General features: G+C 38.4%; 1 protein-coding gene across 1 annotated transcript in view; it reads left to right on the top strand.

Annotated features, from left to right (window-relative positions):
* The window catches only part of LOC122792225 (CUB and sushi domain-containing protein 1-like), a 3080606-nt gene that overhangs the window by 1461258 nt on the left and 1596118 nt on the right, over window positions 1-23230 (top strand). The window contains exon 25 of the mRNA XM_044059969.1: window positions 6319-6513. Coding sequence (XP_043915904.1) covers window positions 6319-6513 — 195 coding nt within the window. The remainder of the gene's footprint in view (window positions 1-6318; window positions 6514-23230) is intronic.

Raw genomic sequence — 23230 nt, 5'->3', positions numbered from 1 at the left:
CCAGCATTTTATTCATAAAATAGCAAGACAAACCGTTGTCGGCTGAAACCAGTTTGTCTTGCTATTTCATGAATAAAACGCTGGTCTAACCAACTCTCCAAGTGCTGGATGTGTTTTTTGGATGTCTACTTGGTTGTGCCATGCACTGCCGTACTTGCAGGAGCACTCATGGGTGAGGAATGATAACCTTATGTGTTTATTCTATAAGTAAGGACTAATCAGCAGGGCTAGATGGAGTGATGTCTTTCTCTCAATGGAAGTTCATCTTCTCTTATGAATCCTGTGGGCTTCTTTTTCTTTATGCTTGTAGACATCTGACTCAGTCCTCTCTTTCTCTATTTAAACTGTTATCATTGTTGCTGCAAGGACTTTTTCTTCATCAGAGGTCAGGAATGTGGGAGTAATCCCAACTCTCTAATCCTGGATAAGAGAGCAGGGCAGTTGCTAATTTATGCTATCCAGCTGGCCCTTCTCATTTATATCAAAAGAATGATTCCTCCTGTTGAGCTTGTGGGTGGGCTGGGATATGACACAATTCAGGACCACCTGCATGATTTTAGAAAATATACACATTTCTTGGGTGGATTTGTACTCTAGAACAGTAAAAGTGCTAGACGTAGACTGATTTGTGATATAAAATTATACTGACACTCGATCGAGAGTAACTGATGCTATTGATTTCATTTTTATTGTTGTTTGTTTTGTCTCTGCTCACTATTGTCTGTCATTTGCAATATCTTGAACCTTTCTTTTCCTGTGGACAGTATCCTAGCTCTTTACTGGTTTGCCCACCAGACCATGGTTGCAGTCAGGTAGGAGCTTCTAAGGCAAAATATGTGGAGTAGACAGAGAAGATCAGTGCAACCTGGTACAATGTCATCCTGACAGCAGTGGAGGCTCTTTTTTTAATATTCTACCCACATTTCTATTCTCCACCTAGCATGCATTGGCATCTGCCTTAAACTTGCCCACAGATGATTTGCTGATCTGTGTCCCCTACTTTATACTGCAGGGCTACAGTGGCTACATTGTGTGGTTTCACAGTGGACTGTAGTCCAAGTGATGGACCCCTCCCCTATCATCAGGATAGGAAAATGCCATTGTGTGTCTGCCGCTCACAGCTGACTCCTTGTGAATCAGCAGCATTAAATGAACAAAGGTTACTTGGTTTGTAGGCAGGGTCCTTAACTGTCTGTGATTGAGAGGGCTCAGCTGAGTATAGTACAGGTCAGTGTAAATGATATTTCCTGATTTTCACCATGAAAAGGACTTAACAATGTATTATTCAGAGCTTCACTATGTCACTATTACTTACGATTCTTACTGGGAAGGTTGCAGAGTCCTGCTTCGGTGTTTGCTAAGCTGTTATGGCACTTAGCCATTTGCAGTGACTCCAGCAGAACAGTAATCTTCCATTTTAGGAACATAATGCTAAAAGACACCTTGATTTCTAATGGTAAAACAAGAATGGTTACCATACACCTGGGCTTTTCCTCTGTGTTTGGCACCTCTCTTTCTAGTCCGCAGCGTCTCAGTTCACATTGCATGACACCTGGTTATGCCAGTTACACAGCACTATAATAACCCATTGACATGCAGAGCCTGCACATAAATTGCTAATGCTGCATGAGTCTAAATCTCTCTATGTGAACAACTGGAGGTGTGGTTAGTGGCAAATCACATTTAAGTCAAATAAGAAACATGAGTTGGCAGTTATGCTCAAAATCTAGGGAAAATGGTGATGGATGCCCCTAAATAATACACATTACATTACTTCCTAGATGAGGTGGAAGAAGGAGTGCTCTTGGCAAGTACCTCTACTTTACACACTGGCAGATGCCATGAGCAGTGTTACAAGCAAAGCTGGAAAGGTGAGGGAGGTTTAGACATATTACACAATGGGGTGCATGCTGCTTGTGCATCTCCATACAATAACAGCCTCACTATTCATTACAGTTTGTGGGGACAGTATTAAAAGGTGACACAACCGACCATTATGCTATAAATAAATTGTTTATTTATTAATTCTTTAGGCAGGTATCTCTTTGAAGTTAGGGCTATGTTGGATATAGATGATGTAGTCAGTCCTTATTTTGTTATTGTTCAGTGTTCCTGAATGGCACTGCTAAATAGTGGTAATTGTGTTCCACATTTAGTCATTTGTATAGTATGACACTAGTGGCATGTGCCAAATAAACTTTTCCTGTGATATGGTTGTGTGTACAGTCAAAATGCTGTACTCTAAAAAAAATCTGCTTTTGGCAGTTTGTTTTATTATATCTTATGCATAGTGCACTAGAGGCATAATTACCTCTCAACTGTCCAGATTCTTACAGAATGTCCAGATTTTTTTCATATTTTTGGTCTGCTCCTCATAAAATTTGTGGTATTCTGTCAAATCATTAGGATTAAAGTCACTAAAATTCAAATGCATGTCATTATTTAGACTTCAAATCCTTCAGAAAATGTATGTTAAAACAAATCCTGTCAGTCTATCAACTTTCTAAGTTTATAAGAGCAATATTTAAACTATGCCCCTATTTTTGGGACTTTGTCCCCCATTTTGTTGGGCTTTGTCCAGATTTCTTGCACAAAGAGGTTGAGAAGTATGGACATAATATCTGGCAACACACAGTATAACTGAGGTGTGTTACATGTAGGCAGCAGCTTCCTAGTGCCCTTTGTTTAAAATCGTGCATGCACAAGTGGTTCTGCACAATGAGTTGTAAGAATGGTGTATGAGGTGCACTGATAATACTGTGGCTGATGAATCACGCATGAAAAATTACTTGTATTGTAAGTACAAACATCATGTTTATGCAGCTGTGTATAGGCCCAACATGTGCTGTGCAGGTAGTTTATCTGAGCCTTTGCGTGAGAAGGCTATACGTTGTATAATTTCTATCTTTAGAATGTGCACATATTGCAGGCAATACATTTACAAGTATTTCACATCCTGCCTACTCTGCAGACTGTGTGACACTCCTTTCTGCATGCCTTTTTACAGTAATCTTATCAACAGTTGAGCAATCATCAGCAGGTATGAATAAGAACAAAGCTGGAGAATTGTATACATTCATAATAAGCATCAGTAGCCATAGACATATATGTCTGCCCTTCCTGCCTAAATTCCACAATTTGTCACATTACAGAATGAGGCTGAACTCCTCAACCTGCCAGAAAACCAGAATGTTCAGCTAAAAGGGAGAGCAGCCTACACTGTCTTCATTTATTTTTTGGAAAAAAGAGTTCAGCAGCCATCAGCACGTTCACTCTAAGCTGCATGCCTGCACATTTCTGCATGGCTGATGAGCATTCCATGCACATAACATTTTGGCCACACGTACACATGCTGGAAAATGAAAGAACGTCTTTCATCTCATACTGTATCATACCTCTCAACTGTCCAACTTTTTGCCTCATATTTTTGGTTTCTTCCTAGGATGGCCATGGTGGTATAGCGGTTAGCATTGCTGCCTCACAGCAAGAGGTTCACTGGTTCAATCCTCGGATGGGGTGCCTTCTGTGTGGACTTTGCATGACTGTGGTTGCATGGGTTTCCTCTGGGTGCTATAGTTTCCTCCCACATCCCAAAGACATGCTGTAGTTGGATTGGATGCTCTAAATTGGCCCTAGGCTTGCATGTGTGTGCCTTCTGTGGAAGGTTGGGTGCCGGGCTGACAACTCGACACTGTAAAACTCCACTGCCAATCATGAGCAGACAGGTGATATGCAGTGATGACCCCTAACTGGAAAAAGCTGACCAAAGAAGATTTTTGGTTTCTTCCTGATAAAATCTGTAGTTTTCTAGCAAATCACCGAGTACTGAAGTCAATACAAAATTATATGCATATGTGTTTCAGACTTCATATCCTTCAGAAAATGTATGTTAACACAAATCCTGTTATCCTGTTATTCTGGCAAATTTCTAAGTTTATAAGAGCTATATTTAAAATCTGTCTCTATTTTTAACCATTTGCCCCCCCCCCCCACACACACACACACAGGCTTTGTCCAGATTTCTTGCACTACAAGGCTGAGAGGTGTACAGCATCCCTGAAGACTGTTCAGCTGAGTACTTGGCAGCACTTAGCATACATACTTGCAAGTTGATATTAATCATCTGTCACTCCAACATGAGTTAGTAACTGCTTAATAATAGCTTCTGTAACTTCACATGCAAAATGATTCAGCAGATGCCATTTTACAGCCATCATAGCTTCAGCAAAGTAGACACATACATAAGGGAACTGCAGTTAAATCTGTTTAACTGACTGTTAAGGACTAGAAAGAATTTAAACAAAGCTAATGTTGTCAACTGCCATACAGACATCTGGCGCAGCTTGCAGTCATGTATGTAAGTGTTCATTTCACTCTCTATCTGATTGTAGTAGTAGTAGTTGCTTTTGTTTGGGTTGCTTTGCACATAACATTTGGGAAGATGTGTTTTTTTTTTCTTTTCCCAAAACATTATGATGCACCAATTCCTGTTTATTCATGCTGTTATTAACACAGTGCAACCAGCATGATTTATAGGATTTATAGGAGGGCAATAGACAAAGTATAAAGGCAAAGCTCTAGATCACCATCACTTACAGACCTGATCTGTGTTTAATTAGTCAGGTTCCTAAAGTAATGGTTATTTTTTTTTTTTAAATAGTGTATATAGGTTTGGCTTTCTATATACTCTTTCTCAATAATTCACTAAAGTGAAATTGAAAACATCAAAAGTGAGTCTCCAGAGAGATGTTTAAGACATGTAGAAGGATTCTTTGATTTTCTGGGCATGGTGCACTGAGAGAATGGTAGTTCCCCATAATGGAAGAAGTCAAGGTACACTTTGAAAAGTAATTTCTTAAACGCAGTTCACATTCCTGTGTCTTTAGAAAATCATGCTTTACAGGATTCAGGAATCACATTAATACTTATGTAAGAGCACTGCAGTTGAGCATACCATAATATCAATATTCACTGTGGTGGTGAACCATGATAGTGTGATGGTAGGTTTTAGGAGTGGAACACATAATCTTAATAGACATACATTACTTCTTTTGTATTTAATTCCCAACATTTCAAAATCCACATAGGTTCGTAATAGACTAACTGCCCTTGCAAGCCATTTTAAGCCTAGCCAATTATCCATTGTGAGACTCAAACCCTGCACCTTGTGTTTGAAGGCAAACATCTTAACCATTAGGCCACCCTCCCAACCCTAAAGTAGACATTTGTGGTGGTGAAGTAGACATTTGTGATGGTGAAAGGGGACATATGTTGGTTCTAGGACTCAACCCCAACAACAGTGATAAGGAGAGCAGGGTGTTGCATTGAATTAAGAAGTACACATATTCTTCATTCAGGTTGTTAGAACCATTAATTGAAGGACACATAGACATTCTTAAACAGAGTGAGGATATCATTATTATAGTCCCCAATAAGGCCATAAATAGTACAATTTGCAAATTAAATCAAATTGTGGTCATTGTGGGAGAACCTGCTATTAATTATGGATGTGATGCCATTATTATCAATGCAGGAGAGGCAGCCAGAATCAGAGTGGATCATATGAATGCATAACTAGGAATCTGGCTCTTTCCCAAAGGATGTTAAATACCTATTACTATACAACCCTCCGGATAAACTACCCTTTCCATGGATTTTTTTAAATAATGAAGAAAAAGTAGGACTATGGAGTCAGCGTAACAACCTTTCTTCACCCACCCTTTCCTGGGTTTATGCAAGTAATATTGTTCAACAGGGTGGGTTTAAGTGGGAAATAATTATCCAAGGGTGTTATGAGGCCCGTTGCCGTAGGTGGAAGGTGCCACGCCCTTGGAACGTCTTTTGCTTTGTGACAGTACCGACTATGGATGGCATTCTTCCACTTACCAAACAGCTTCTAGTTGTATTAGATTTTTGTGATTTTTAAGGATGTTCTTGGTTATTTTTTAGAGTTTTTAGAGAAAGCAGCCTTTTTCCTTATTTGTAGTGAAATATTTCACATATTGTACTCAAACAAATGGCTATACAAAAGTCAGTGAGTATGCATATCTGACTGCAAATCCATTTGTGTGTGTGTGTGTGTGTGTGTGTGTGTGTGTGTGTGTGTGTGTGTGTGTGTGTGTGTGTGTGTGTGTGTATGACATTAGGATCTTCTATTCTTTCCTAGGAAGTATGTGGCAAATATAGACATTTTTTACTTTCAAATGTTTATTAAAATAATGCCAGCACAAATGTTTTTCTTTCACTTAGTCACCTATTTCTTTTGTATTTTTACACCGAATATATGATAACAGTATTTTTTCTTTCTTTTGACCATAGAAAACCCGAGAGAGTCATGTTTTGATCCAGGAGTGATAAACAATGGGTCAAGAGTGGGAAGTGACTTTAAGCTCGACTCCACAGTTACCTACTATTGTGACAGTGGCTATGAGATAGAAGGCTTTGCAACTTTAACCTGCATCATTGGAGAAGATGGAAAGCCTGCATGGAACAAACATCGCCCATCGTGTAGAGGTAACAATTGCACACAATCCATGGATGCATTAACCTAGAATTAAGTTTTGACATTCTACCTTTTATGTAAAAATATGGAAAACTGTGTTGTTATGTGTATCTTTGTAGACAAAGTTATACAGGCTAAAAAGGTAAATACAAATAATCAAGGAAGTTCAGTGGCATATCTAGCTTTCTTGATCTTTCTGTCTGTCTTATGCTCCAATAACTGTAGGTACAGCTTAGAGTCCATAAACAAAGATCTTCCCCCTCCACTGATCCACCATTTCCTCTGTAAAGTAGCATCACAGTTTACCCTTCCTTCGATCTGCCTGCAGTGTCTCTTTTTGTCATCCTACTGTTTCGTTCTAATCCACCACTCCCATAACTAATCAAATGTGCACAACATATTTCCTGCTTCATCTTTCTTTTACACTATACAGCCCCGTCTTACTGTTGCAATAACATTGCTTAATTTTGTCCACGCATATTGTGTTAATGTAATATCAGTTACCAGTCTTTGCCTTTGGATCTCTGCTGCTATGTTTTCATATTATTTGCTATGTTTTGTTGAACTTTATCATTGCAAAGTACCTTTGCATTTCTCTGACCTCATTGCTGGGGTCCTGCACTGCTGAGTCACTTTTATTGGAGAATTTCCTGGTTTAGTCAGCTGATTCTCTCTTAGTTGCTCACATTTGGGCTTAGTCTTTGTGATCCTACATTACATAGGATCAGGACTACACTCTAGTGGCAGTGGTATTGGGGTGAGGAAGGTGTGATGTGACCTTCTGGCTAAACACACAAAATAGCCTTGTGGCCGGTCAGTTTCCTGTGGTGGTATGATGTCTGCCTACTGAAGCAAGGTTGCTCATCACTCAGTGGGTTTTAGCAGTGGCTTATATAGACACTTAGAGTTGACAATTTCTTTATAAAATTCCTCTTGAAATGTCATCAATCCCCACTTGCACAAAGAGAAACTATCTTGCACAGTGACAAGCATTGCCCCTCGAGTTTTGCATTAGATTCTTCTGATGTGGTCTATACTCTTTCAAAAATAATTCAATCAAGTAAAATCAACCTGTGACTATGGATACAAGCTCTTCTGCTATCTTTGCAGCCAGTTTGTTGAATATGGGCAATGTAAGGCACTACATCAACTGCCTCATGTTCACTGAAAACCAATTGATACGTAAACAAATTGGTAAGATATGTGAGAGATGTAATTACACAATGTCACAAGAGGCAAAGTTCTCACAAGCAGGCACTCATAATACTAATCAGGTTGTCAATAATGCACACACTACACCCACCACATGCAGTAAGGATCAGAAACATAGACCCACATATCCTAAGGCTCTTAAATGCAATATTTCTAAACCTCAAAAACCTTTCAGACATTGCAACTGCAACAAATTATTTCAGCAGCCCAAGAAAGCACTCCACCAAAACAACACATACAAGCCCAATCACACAACCCAATATTTTGGTTATAGGAGACTCCAGAGACACACAAATGCCCCACTCACAAGGCTGAATAAGGAGACAGTCATGGTCACAGGCCAGGGTCCCTGGATCGCAAGCACGAGTATGACTCAGTCATAGTCCAAGTGGCAGTAAATGACATGAGATGTACTGTACATCCCTGGACTGTACTCTAGGCCATTATGAGCCTAGCATTGAGTAACATTCTACCTTCTCAAAGGATGCTGCTGCAATATGAACAGAAGAATGACTTTAAAAATTGGCTTAGCTTTTGGTGTCACTTCAAAGGGTACAATATTTGTCAGAATGGTAGGATATGGTCAACGGACCACGTTGCTTTGCCATGGATGGTCTGCACCTGTCCCCTCTTAGCTTTCAAATATTGGATAAAACATTGTCCTTCCCCATTTTACCTTTTTATGCAATACTAAACTGGCATTCCTTTCACATAGCAAAACCAGCACTAAAAAATCTAAAGGTGTTACTGCTCAATGTCAGGAGTTTAAACAAGAAACTCTACTCCTTCCAAGTTCTGCTAACCCTGGAAAATGCAGATTTTTGTGCAATCACCAAAACATGGTATAAAGCCATGCACAATAGCCCAGCAGTGCAGGGTTACAATGCCTTCCACACATTTAAACCAGCTTCTTTACAGGAAGGGACTAAAGGTGGGGTTGTCTTGATTTACATCAAAAAGAAAATCCTCTCGGCTGGTGAAACACAAATGTGTACTTCAGCTTCTCCACATACCCTTGATCCTGGCAAGCTCCAGATCCTCCTATATGACCCAAGAAACCTATAACACATGCTTAAACTTACAGGTGATACTTACCATTCAATCCAATACCATATTCATGGGTGACTTTAACTACCCCACTATAAACTGGGAATCATACACAAACCCAAACTTGCAGGCCCAGAGATTCCTGGACATTGTCAACACAAACACCTTGTTCCAGAAATTCTATACAACCACTGGGGTGCAGACATACTGGATCTGGCCCCCATTAAAATGAGAAAAAGCTGCCCCCCCCCCCAGTGTAATGTCTTCTCTGGTAAGGCTAGACCATAAAGATGTCTCCTTGGAAATAAAATAAAAAAAAAAAAAACGGGACCTCTGCTAACCCTGTAACATTTAGGAAGTATTCTAACGCAAACCACCTACTATTAAGTGATAACCTGGCAAAATTTAAATCCCCCCAAACCTTGAGAACCCTGCTGCCTATGAGGAATTATTCTTAGAAAATCTGTACAATCATGTTCATTGATGCATAGAAACAGTTTTGCCCACAAGGAATGAGCATAGAACAAACTCAAAAAGCAAGCCACCCTGGTAGAATCCTAACATCATTAGGTTGTATAACAAAGGGAAAAAAGTCATGGCAAAAATTAGATGCAGTGCCCAACAGCACAAAAAAAATCCCTCATTAGTCTAATGAAGCAACTCAGAGAGCAAATTCAGTCTAACTAAGCCAAATTGATGGTAAAAATGGCCTCCCAGCCCAAGGACAACCATAAGGCTTTCTTTAGTTATGTTTACAACCTCAAAGGTGGCACACAAGAATGTGCAGAACTAATTCTAGATGGAGCCACCTACACTGAGCCAGAAGATATAGAAAATCTGCTGGCCAACAAGTTCAGCTGCAGTTTAGCTGCTATCTCCCTACCAGCCACCCCTCAGGAAACATGAATACCACATTAATGGGCCCTGATAATATTTTAGGATGCCTCCTAAACATCAAGAAACATGATCTATTAGGACCATTAGAGTCACTATTTAACTGTAGCCTCCAACCAGCTAGGTTCTGTGCCATGTGAATGGAGAACTGCAGTGGTCATGTCTCTGCCAAAAAGAGCCCATCTGTGGACCCAGGGAACTACAAACGCAGAGATCTGACTAATCTCATATGCAATGTCAATGAATGAATGATCATGGAAATGATTAACAGTGGCATAAGTAGTGTTCATATACTGGATTGTCAAAGGCAAACCATGCCTGCTTAGCCTAGTGGATTACTTTCAGGAGGTTACCAAAGCAATGGATGAAGGCAAAATTATGCTTACTAGCTACCTTGACCTGGCCAATACATTTCATACAATACCCCCTTGGGCATTGTAGAAAAACTTACAGAATTAGGTATAAACCCATATGTCACTCATTAGATAGCGAGGTGGTTCTCAAATAAGTGCCAAAAAGTTTGGATGGGAGAAATCCACCTCCATAAAGAGGCTTGTCACTAGTGGAGTCTCTCAGGGCTGTGTGCTAGGTCTGCTGTTTATGCATGTATTCTCTCTGAAGTCATGGCCAACACCAAGGACCTCTAGCTAACCTAGTTTGCTGATGATTGCAAATTAGGTGCAGTCATAGAATCCCACAAGACACTAATATTCACAAAGAAGGGTTCACTCAAACAAATAAATGGTGCCAGAGCCATGGAATAAAAATAGTGCCAAGAAATGCACTATAATATCATTTCGGAAGTTGTCTTCTCCTGGAAACTACCTCATTAATAAAACACCTCTAAGAGGATACACAGTTGTTAGGGATTTGGTGATGCATATAGTCCTGGCCTTCCACCATCTTGAATCTAAGGTAGTAAGGAAATTAGTCTGTGTGCATAAGTTATAAGCAAGAGTATAGCATCTAGGTCCATCAGTGAATACAACACCCAATTCAGTATGTACCTGACTTGGCACATGCAACACCTGAAATGTCCACAGATGTTCCTAACAAAAAGGATGCAAGACATAAACAACATGTCCTACATGGATCACCTCAAAGCCCTAACCCTGTACTCAATATTCTACACAATGTTGAGGGGTGATCTATGTTTGGCATACAAGACATCCTTGGATCCTACTCTGTTGGACCTCCTGCATTTCCACAAAATAAATAACAACAGAATTACCTGATCTAGGAGCCTAAACCTTAACTGCAATATAAATAGGACATGTTGGAGAGACAGGTATGTATTTCATACACTACCCCTTATCTGGAACAGTCTTCCCACCAATATGAAGCAATGTTCTTCCCTAACCCACTTTGTTTAACTTGGACCAGTAGATGGGGAATTAGAAATTCACTCCTGGTCTAGCATTTATGCCCCTACTGGACAGAGACTGCCTGTAAATGCTTGACCAACCAAACTCTAGGCTACATATACTCCTTTGAATAATCTTAAAGTTCCTAAATATGGCAGATACATTTGGGATGCATGGCTACGCTCAGAAATGCCCCATGTTGTTGTTAGGCACTTGTATACATCTTTGAACCTAAGATTTGAAAATAGTACTACATGTACAGCTTACCAAGACACCTCTAATGGGGGGCTGACAGTTTAACAAAGAAGGTAGGTCTGCATCATGCTAGAGCATGTTGTACTGTTGTCCCAGGTATATCCTTAGTCTCTCTCTCTGGAGTCAATGATTGTGAGTAAGTCACCTTACTGGACATTGACCTTGGTCATCCCTGAAAACATGTATGTGTGTAGTGGGCTAACTGTATCAATGAGAAAGTAAAATTAAGTGGAAACTGTGTTTGCTGTTTGTTATTACTGTTTGTGCAATATACAGAACAAATTAGATTAGGAGTTGTAATGATTTGCAAATCATTCTTTCCACTTCAAACCCAATTGTAGATTAATGTATGCATCTCTTCCACTGACAATAGTATACCCAAAGTGCATACATTACACTTTCATGCAATGAATGAAGTGCCAGTCTCTCATATCTCTAGAGCTTGTGCTAGACTCTAGTTTTTCATTTTAAATTTGTTTAATTTATTTAAATTTGCTGCCTTTTGTATTTGCTACTGGCTTCACTTACGGTAGCTTATTATTTACATTTACTTCTCTTTATGTCTGAAAACACAATTTAAAAGCTAAAAAATTTAACTTTGGTTTGATGATCGACAGGCATATTGGCAAAAAGCATAAAGAAAAAAAAAAAGAAAGAAAAAAAACAGACTTAGCATTGCACTGTGTATCAATCCAGTACAAATAAATATTTACTTCCTTTTTTGTACCTATCCTTTAATAGATCTGAGCTCACCTCATAAGTTTCATGTGAGTCTGATTCATTTAAATTTTAAAACAATCCACCATGTACTTTTTGAAAGGCCTTCCAGAAATAAACTGACTCTCCACCCCACTCAGCACATTTAATTGTCATGCCAGCTAATTGCTTCAGTAAATCCATGCATTCATTCATCCTGCAGCAGTCTTTTTTTTTTATATGTCAAAACTGCATCTTATAGAACTTTCTCCATAGTTTTAAAGAATATACCTTTCAGATTATTGATTAATGTCTCAGAAGATTATGCTTAGGTAGTCTTTAGTAACCATTTCTGTGTCCAAGCTATGAATTCCAAGAAATTCCCTTCAACAGTGAAGTCTGTGAAGTGAAGTTCGTGTAATCTATTTTAAGAATACATGACAAACCGACGTTATGATCACAGAACAAGTCACAATTCTTTGGAGTGCATGGAGTAATAATTATACTCCGAAACTGAAACAAAGCACATGCTTGTTGAGACATTCCGATGTCAGAATGGTGCTTGTTAATTGTTAAACACCCTATGTTCTGTTAATCTCTAGTCGTGCATTAGATCAAAATAGTGGCCAGTGGCAGTCACCAAAGGACAGCAGGGAGAAAAACTTTAAAAGCTGATAAAATAATACAGCAAAGAACAGGAAGGAATAAAGAAGGGTAGTTGATGAGATGAAGCCTCAGAAAGAAGTTGTGTGAAGACATCCCTACAGATGAAGCAGAAAACGATGCAGTGATACAGATGAAACAAAAAAGGAATAGAGGGAACGACGGATACCCAGTGAAGTTCTACTTCTGGGGAGCAGGAAACATGTGATACATGCTGAGTGAGGAAATTCAGAGAATATAGCTTTCGAGACAAATCTCAACATCGTAAAGTAAGTAAAGCTGATGGTAATCCTTAAAAAAATGGGGGAAGGAGGCACAGAACAGAACAGGGAAGTTAAAGAACAATCTTACAGATAAAAATGTGGATATTAAAATATTGCCAAAGGAGATGGCAAAGAGATTGGACAAATTACTATGCAGGTAATGCAGAGGACAGAATAGATTCATAATGGGACATAAGTTGGAAGAAAATTATGAGGCACTAGTGTGATTTATGAACATGGACGAGGAGAAAGAATATGGAAAAAAAGAAGAATATTCTTCCTTGAGCTACAGAAGATGTAGAATGGATTGGGAGGGTGACCTAATGGTTAAGGTATTTGCCTTACAAACACAAGGTGCAGGGTTTGAGTCTCACAAGGGGTAATTGGCTAAGCTTAAAATGGCTCAAAAGGGCAGTTAGCTTAGTACTAACCTATTAACCTGTGTTCGATACTATAAGATAGAAATTCCTCTCAGAGGTACGGGAAAGAGAAAATTGGTGAAAAGTTTAAGTTGATCTAGGCAATTTACACAAAACTATAGACAGAGATGATGATAAATGAGAGATAGTGTCAAAGACACTGAAGATAAGTAGCCACATCATGAAGGTAAGGAGAAGAATCCAACAGGGCTGCCAGCTATCTCTAGGACTTCTTATCCTGGTTATAGGAGAGTTATCAATAAATATCAGGGAAGCTGGCAACCATGGAAGAGGAAAATCAGATAAAAATTAAAGTTCTCATGTATGTGAATGACTGCATTGCCCTGTCTGATACTCAATAAGATGTACTATACAGGATGCTTCTGGCACTCAATACATTCAAGTTGATCTCTGATTTAAGCTGTAATAATAAGAAGATCTAGTAAGAATAGGTAGTGGAAGGAAAAAGGGAAGGGAGAAATCAGAGAAGTGGACTATTCCAAATATTGAGGTATGAAGTGAGGACCATCCTTGAGGATTCAGTCAAGAAATACCTGATGAAATTAATGCAGAACTTGGGAAGATGTGTAAAAATCCACACAGGACAGATTCAGTATGGAATTCCTGAGAAACGTACAGACGGAATTCAGATGGCATCAGAAATACTTGGTCAAGGTATCTAAATCTCTTTTGCAACATCAACAGAATGGTCTGGAAGGAGGTATTTTACTCAGAGGATATACATCTGCTCTGGAACAGACTCCCTATCCACATAAAACAAGGTTCACCCCATCTATATTCAAGTGCGACTTGGATCTGTGTATGGGAAACAGAAACCTTACCCCAAGACTGCCCCCCTGAAATGCTATTGAACAGAGACAGCTCCTAAATGCTTTATCCCATGCATGAGTCCCCTCAAATTATCTATGGTATAATCCCAATATTTATCATTGGGGTAATATATAATTATTGACCATTGGCTGGGTAAGGCCAATCTCTAGCAAAGTTCTATAGGTTAATTCAAGCATAAAAAGGGAAATTGGCTAGGCTTAAAATGTCCTGCAAGGGCAGCCTGCCTAGTACTTGTCTATGAACTTGTAAGAAAATTGAAAAATAGGTGGAGGAAGGTAAGTGGAAAAAATGTCAGGCAAGAAGATCAGATTAAGCAGGAAGAAAGTATCCTGCAGATACTGCATGTACTCATATGCACAATAACACCCAAAATCATTATATGGATTGAAGAAGAATGGAAAGCCAAACTGACAAGTGCAAATGGGGAGAAGACTGACTGGTGGACAAACTTTAAGAACATAAATGAAGAAGCAGTGAAGGATTCTGGTGACATGATATGAGGAAAGAGGAGGGGTGAAGGAGCTGAGGAGAGATACAAGTTGGAGATTGGAGCTAGAAGGAAAGCAGAGAAAGATCTAGAAACAGCATGCTGTACAAGAAGATCAGGAACTGTTAAAACAAGGAGTAGGAAGGAATAAAATTATCACACCTTGGAAGAGCGACTTCTACAATCATTCCACGACCAACATTTTCCCATTTTTGCACATGGGGTTGGGGTGTCACATTAACAGTGACCATTGTCTAGAGCCAATAGTCACAATGGGCCACCAAATGAGCAATAATGGGATTATTTATGGCTAAAGGAAAATGGACAGAAATTATAGTGTAGGGACAGAGAGGTAAGCCAGATGAGAAAGGAAGGGTCAGAAGATACACCCTATGAACAAAGTAGGCAGGCCAAAAGAATCACAGAAGCAAAATGATATATGATGAGCTCAGGGAGAAACAAGCACAAACTACCCTGAAGGATTGAGAGCAGGAAAAAATATGAGCATAATATCAAAGTAATGCAGGAACTGGAAATTAGTAGGCTAGCAAAAGAGGGGAGAAATGATAATGACTGCTATTGAAGATTTGGGGAAGGAGAGACAGGGATGGTGCCCATGTTCTATGGCAGTAAATGGGCGCACAGGAAATGGGTTAAGGCAATGGAAATGTGAGAGGCAATAGTTAGATAAAAGGGGAAGCATCAGATAATTTGGCATGTGGGAAACAGAGAAATAGGGCAAAAGATCTGCAGAAACAAAGCTAAGGAAATAAAAGAAGACTTATAACCAAAATAAAAAAAAGTCTTGCAGCACCCTACTGAAAAAAGAGGTCCAACATATCAAATAGGAATACACAAGAGAGACTTCTTCATAGCAAGAAGGAGTTTAAGGCAGTGATGTGATGGGGAAGGGATGTAATGCAGGAAGAACGGAAAAAGGTATTAAGATATTACAAGGTAGGCTAGTAGAAAATGAAGGAGGAAGAAAGAAAAACGAGAAGAGGAGGAGTTAGAGAACTTGGGAGTGGGGTTAGAGTAAGAATGGAGCAGAGCTACTCATGCAGAATACCTGAGTGTTGCCTTTGTTTGTTATAAAACTAAGCCTCATTAAAAATAATAATAGAAATACAAATGCCTTTTCAGATAGACTCAAGGAGACTTCAGTATGTCTAATCCAATTGAGTAAAGCTATTAGATTGCTCAGAGGGTTCAGGGGAGCTCTGGTAACATGTTGTTGTAGTTTTGAAGGTTTCAGGTATAGGCTTGTGCACTGTTATCATAATTAAACAGCATTCTCATCATCGCTTTTATCGTATGTCACGTGAAAATGCTGATATTCTGCCACTGTTTTCTCACTTCTACCCATCTGTTGTGGTTTAACATGATTTCATTCTGAAATATGTCATGAAAATCATCAAGTTTCTTTCTATTGCTGCTCATTTCTTGGTAGTTTTGATTGTTTGTCACTGTGTATTGTAATTTATGTACATTCCTTTGTATGCCAATTTTCTAACTTGATCATGACTGAAAAAAGGCTTCAACAACCCAGTTTATCTACCTGCTAAATAAGTGAATAATAAATAAAAAACAGACAAAGGGCAATGACATATCTGTAAGTTTTATAGAACAGGAACAGGTGTATGCCTTCTGGAACAAAATATTCCCGCTGTTTATGGTATGCGTAGTGATACCTTTTAATGAAGGGATCTTGGTTTGTTATCATTACATATATCCAAACTTATACTGATGAAGGAGGCCATTCACTAACTCTTGATACATAGCTATGATGCCAGATAAGCAAGGAGATGCATTACATTTTAAGACAGACAACAGTTTAAAATCACTGGATATGCACCATATTGCTTTAAACAATAGGCATTAGTTTTTAATAGACAGTGAGTATTCTGTAGGAGAAGTCCCACTGGTAATGGACCCCATTACCTAAAGTACAAAGTGACAACTCATAAGCAATATGACATTCCCAGTGGCTACATTACTGTTCATTCATTGAGCCTACATGCAAGACTGTTCCCCAAAGTGCAGTTTATCAAAATGTGATTCATATTGCATGCTGTAGTAATATGTTATTGTTCAGGAAATTGTTTTCAGGAAACAAAATATGTATATATATTTGTTTTCTGTATTGGCAACGTCCCCCACACAAACTACATTAGGGAATAAAAATTCTGTACTCTACTTCATCAATCCCAGAATAATCATATTTCAGAAAACATATATCACTCCCAGCAATAATCTTAAAATGAAAATAATGTTCCTTCCTGACAAAACTACTTTTTCAGTACTTCATAAATCTCTGTTTGGGAAAGCAGAGAACATTTTTCTTTCAATCTCAGTTTAAGTAATATGTCACAATCTGTTGTCCTGTCTTAACATTGCCTACATGAGATAATTACAACTAGCAGTGTGACAACACCTGGTAACACATTTTGTTTTATTTCATTTCCACTATTGCACATTTTATTAGTTTAAATGCATTGCAAATAGTGATTTGAATGTTTCCTCTGTCAAGGTCTCCTTATTTGAAATGACAAGGTGGTTGGGTTGAAGAGTGACAGATCAGTGTTATCTTTAACTGCAATACTTTGAATATGATATTTGGTTCCTTATCTTTAACATTTTATTTTTTGTACATCTGTAAAAATACAAGTAGCAATACTAATTGCCTGTGCAATAGGTTAGTGTCTAATCAAATGCATTATCTTAGTTAATGTGTGTGTGTGTGTGTGTGTGTGTGTGTGTGTGTGTGTGTGTGTGTGTGTGTGTGTGTGTGTGTGTGTGTGTGTATGTATGTATGTGTATATATATATATATAATATATATATATATATATATATAATCCACAAACGTTCCAGCACTCTTCATGAATAAAAAATATAACAGCAAAATTCTTTTAACCACTTTTATTCGGCAAAATCAGCTCCCAAACGCACAGACCGGTGGCCGGTTTCGCTCACAGCGTCATCAGTGTGCAAGTAATCACCGCCAAGGCCCGGATTATAACCTTATGTGCTGCCAAAAATTTAAAGAAACAACACATCTTTAAATGCCATAGTATCTAATAGTGTATGTTTATATATGTTTATTTTTATATACATGCACACTAATGTACATGTATATATACACCTACACATAACTTTAACCCTAATAACCCCAAACCTTAAATATAGAAAAATATATTATATTTATTTTTATTTTAATTTATATTGCTAAATATAAACTCTGAAAAACAGCAAAATTACCTGTGTATTGAACATTCTATTTACCACGTCTATAAACTTTGAAAAAATATATCTTTTGAAGCTATTGTTTAAACCTCTTGCCCACATGCATATACTGTATCTCTTGTACACACAACCTAAAGTTACTACTTGTATTCACCAATGGTCATTTAACCCAGGCTTAAACAAAGCCCCCAATTGTATTATCCATCTTCTTTCTTTTGTTGTCAATAATTCATGTCTTCTGTAATCACTAATGTTAGGTATATCAACCTTATCTAAACCTATAAAAATAAAATGTGCAGTAGTATGTGATAACCTGTGTTTGTATAAGGCACTCCTTGTGCGTTCGCATTTTATATCACTGATATGTAGGGCAATTCTCTGCTTAAATAAACAGGAAGTCTGCCCTACATAAAAGGCTCCACATTGACACACTGCCATATATACTAACCAGGTACTATTACAAGTGATAAGATGTCGTATATCAAAAACTCTTTTAGTGTTAACAGAAGTAAAGGACTTTGTTTTAGCCATAACTTTACAGTATTTGCAATGACCGCAAAAAGTACTACCCCCCCCAGTAGAACCACCAGTGTCTTTAATCATACCTCCTTTCTTAAAGGAGGAAAAATATTGGCCTAGATTTTTCCCTCTCCGATATGCATAATGGCAGACTCTATCCACATGCCTACTAAAAAAGCCATCTGATGTTAAGATATGCCAATGTTGAGCCAATATGTTACGAAAATGAAAAGTATTGGTACCATAGGTAGTTATTAACCTAACATATTGGCTGTTACCCCTAGGTTCTCTGTCTACCAATAATTGAGTCCTATCTACATTGGACGCCTCATTATAGGCCCGTTGAATCTGTCTATTGCCATATCCTCTGCTATAGAATCTGTGTTTAAGATCTATTGTTTGTCTTTGATATCCTGCTTCCGTTGAACAAATTTTCCTAACCCTTAAAAATTGGGACTTGGGTATGTTTTGGATAGTGTGGGGTGGATGGCAACTATTAGCGTAGAGAAATCCATTTTTGGAGTACGGTTTTCTGTATAGGTCAGTATATATTCTGCCTAATACATCCTTATTGACTTTTACATCCAAGAATTCCACCTCATGCTTGTGTATTCCTCCAATAAATTTGATGTCATACCTGTTGTTATTAATATATTGTAGAAATAGTTGCCATTTCTCTTCATTACCACCCCACACTACCCAACAGTCGTCCAAATAACGTCGCCACATTATTAATGAATCCTTAAAGCTTTCCGGAATGGTATATATATATTGTAATTCTAAATACCCCATAAATAGGTCAGCATAAGTGGGGGCAAATGTTGCCCCCATAGCTGTACCTTTGACCTGTATATACCATTCCTGGTTAAAGGTAAATGTATTATGTTCCAAAACCAACCTTAACAACTTAATAAGGAATTCTTGCTCTTGTGTGGAAAATAATCCTGATTGTGACATCCAATAATGTGCAGCCTCAATACCCCCTGAATGTGGTATGGAAGTATACAGCGACTGTACATCCAACGTACCCAAATATTGTTCTGGCAAGACTTCCATGTCGTCAATTAATGCCAAGAATTGCTGTGTATCCCTTATTCTGGCTGTAACATATGGCAATAGTTTCTTCAACTTGTACTCTAAGTACTCTGAAAGGGGTTCAATTAATGATCCCCTTCCTGCCACTATGGGGCGTCCTGGAGGATTTATGATATTTTTATGCACTTTGGGAACCATATAGAAATATTGTGTGTTAGGGTCTGTCACTGTCAACTGCCTCAATGTAAATAAATCTATATGATGAAAATGAAAAGATTCCTCTAAAAATCCATCTATTATTGTCTTATGCTCTTGTGTTGGTTCAGAATTTAACTTCTGATAGAATTCAGTATTCATCAATTGTCTGTTAGCTTCTTTATAATAATGTTCTCTTTCCCAAACCACGACTGCACCTCCCTTATCAGCCCCTACAATCACAATTTGTGGGTTATTTTTCAAAGACTTCAAAGCTTTTCGCTCATCTTTGTTTAAATTTTGTATACCCGTAGTAAATATTTCAGATTGTCTTAATTGTAAGTCCTTAAGTATTACCTGTTCAAAAGTTCTAACAGTGCTGTGGTAGGGAGGCATAAAGGTGGATTTTTTAAATTTAAAGCCCCTAGGCTCGACCATACCTGTGGAGGAATCTTTATTAGCGTACAAATATTTTAAATTCAACTGTCTACAAAATTGCTTGACATCATTCACCATGTCTAAATGTGAGACAAAAAAAGAAGGTATATATCCAAGGCCTTTATTTAGCACACTGAGTTCACTGGAGGAAAATTCAAAATTTGTTAGATTAATAACCAGATTATTAACATCATTAATCACATCTGAGCTGCAATGTCCCAATGAATCTATTGCTGTAACATGTTGGCTTTGAACTGTTGTAACACCCCTTCGTCGAGTATTGTTACGATGTTTTCTCCCTGCCCTTCTAAAGGGGATTTATATCGCTTATTAATCGGTGATATAGATTCTGGACCTTCAGCCATCTCTGTCGTTTCAGCCTCTGTGTCTGTGTTGGACATGCTAGATGACAAATCTGAGCCACTGGTTACCGCTTCTCTTCGTCTTAAAATAGACTTTACTCTTTTTCTTTTGGGCCTAGGGACCTGTTTGTCTTCATTAAACCTCACTTCTTTTCTTTGTTTTTTCCAAGTATACATTCGTGCTTGTTGAAAATCAGTCACATCCCTCTGGTATTTTTGCTTTTTCCTTTTTGCTAACTCTTTGTCATATTTCTCTATATCTATTAGATATTTGGCATGCAAATTACTATATTCGGTGGTCTCAACAAATTTCTGAGTATTATCGAAACTTTGTTCCAGTTTGGTTAATAATGTTGGCAACTGATTTTCATACTGCTCAACCAAGAGTTGAATAAACATTAATGAGGCTGTAGCTTGTATAGACCTCCACTTCCTCATAAAATTATCATCTTGATTTCCCAAGCCTGGTTCCACATATACTCGTAACCCCCTAGGTATTATCTTGGCTGTTAAATACGCCTTTAGTAATTTGCAATGCCATACACATGATCGTACTCGTTTAGAAGCTTCTGTTAAAGTTATGAAGCTATCAACAGCTCCTGCCGGTTTATTAGCTGGAGCTTGAGGAGCTATGTTGTTAATATTAGCCCCTACAAAACATTCACTGTCATCTTTATCGGCCGTTAAGCCCTTAATATAATTTAAAAAGTCCGTACCTTGTGCCATGCTGAGCTGATATATAAAATTTGCCTTGGTTATTATGACACTGTTATATTAGAAAATACTTTGCAGAACATAAATCAAGTGCTTTTAGCTATGTGGTTTCATAAGCACAAAACACCATCATCTGGTTGTCCTCCGTTGTGATAATACTCTCTCCAATACACCTAATACACGTACGTGACGGTTCCAAATAAACCCTTGATGGTCTGTATCACCTTTTCACCATAATACGCGTTTCCTTCCTTGTTAAATTCTAGTACACACAAACAGAAGTCAAACCCATGTTTTTACACAAAGCACAGTCTATAAGTTGTCGATTGACTCATTGCAGTCAAAAACAAGTGCTCAATCCACTATGAACACCGCGACTCTGTATAAACATTCACGTTCTGCAAAAATTATGAAAGTCAATGTAATCCACCTCGCTTTACTTACAAACGGTCCCCAGGCCCTCATACCATAGAGAATCCTCAGGAAAACAGTACCAGCTCCTCTAACCAACAGTTCCAAATACGCCCTCAGGTGCGCGGTACCAGTAGCGAGTGCACGGTTCAAAGAATATATAATCCACAAACGTTCCAGCACTCTTCATGAATAAATATATATATACGCATTGCACACTTAGACACACACACACACACACACACACACACACACACACACACACACAAACACACACCACTGAAAATATATGTTACATTCAGTCAAGCTGATTTATATTAGTCTATAATACAGATATTAATATGCTGGTACACTAAGCACTCTGGTCGTACTGCGGTGGTGGTGCTGCAGTAGCATTGTCGCCTCACAGAAAGACATTGTCCTGTTCTATTTTCAGCTAAAGCGTCTTCTGTGTGGAGACATGCATGAATGGGCAGGTTGTGCATCAGAGCTGGCAACTCGGTACGTAAAAATCTACTGCCAATCATTAGCGGACCGGAGTTCCGCTGTGGCAACTCCTAAACGGGAAAAGCCGAAAGATACGATGACGACACTAAGCACTCTGGTCTCATATAAAGCTGTTTTGTATAAAAATGCACACCATGTAAGTACACTACACAATATTGTAGTGATCTTCACAGATGGTCATAAGACTCCAAATTAGAATATGGCACTCAGGCAGATGGCTGCTGTGTGCTTAACCTTGTATCAGTAAAGTACTCTATTCAGTCAGCATTTGAATGACAACAGAGAAAAAGATTTAGTTACTTGTTCAGAACTGGCTAACTAACCAATATCCTTTTTATAATATATATTATGGTGAGGACAGGCTTGGTTCAGGATATGATACATTATACTACTTTTTGTAAATTAATTAACTGATTAATTAACTGATCCTAGTTCAGGGATTCCAGCCACACCAAAATCAAAGTACAACAGAATTTATAGAATAACAGGACACATGCAGTCATGCCATAATGTATTTTTAATTATGTGTGCACATTGACATATACACAAGCACGCGAGTACACATAGTCACACACACACACACACACACACACACACACACACACACACACACACACACACACACACACACACGCGCGCGCATACATATTTATACAGAGGCCATAGACTCATACTTGTGCAAATACATGGATGTACATGAGTGTAAGCACCCTTCACGTCATTATTATACAACCAAGTCTGCTGCCACTAAGGAATAAGTCATTTATTAAAAGGATCTTTGACTTTCATTAGAAAGTCAAGTAAACAGGCTACTACATGCCCACCTTTTCAGCACCCAGTCATTAAGCAAGCAGATTTCACAGAGCAGTATGACTTCCCATTAGTAGTAGGATTTATATCCACTGGCATTTACTGAACTACAGAATTATATTCAGAACCTGTATTAAATGTAATGTATACTGTTCAGTTGGAATCATGCGACGCTAACTACCTGTGTACCTCTGTATCATGCAGTTTTCTTTCTATCATTTGCTGACTAGGTTAGTCCCAAGAGTCTAGTAGCCTGTTTTTAGGGGAGATCCAAGGTGATATTTATAGTACTGGGGAAATTTGGCTAGGGCATTGGGGAACTTTTCCTACTTATCATTGT

Source organism: Protopterus annectens, chromosome 1.part2 (genome assembly GCF_019279795.1).
Source record: "Protopterus annectens isolate FY-2018-M chromosome 1.part2, PAN1.0, whole genome shotgun sequence".
Classification (NCBI taxonomy): Eukaryota; Metazoa; Chordata; order Ceratodontiformes; family Protopteridae; genus Protopterus; species Protopterus annectens.
Note: the sequence above shows the minus strand (reverse complement) of the source record. Positions and strands in the feature narration are given on the sequence as shown.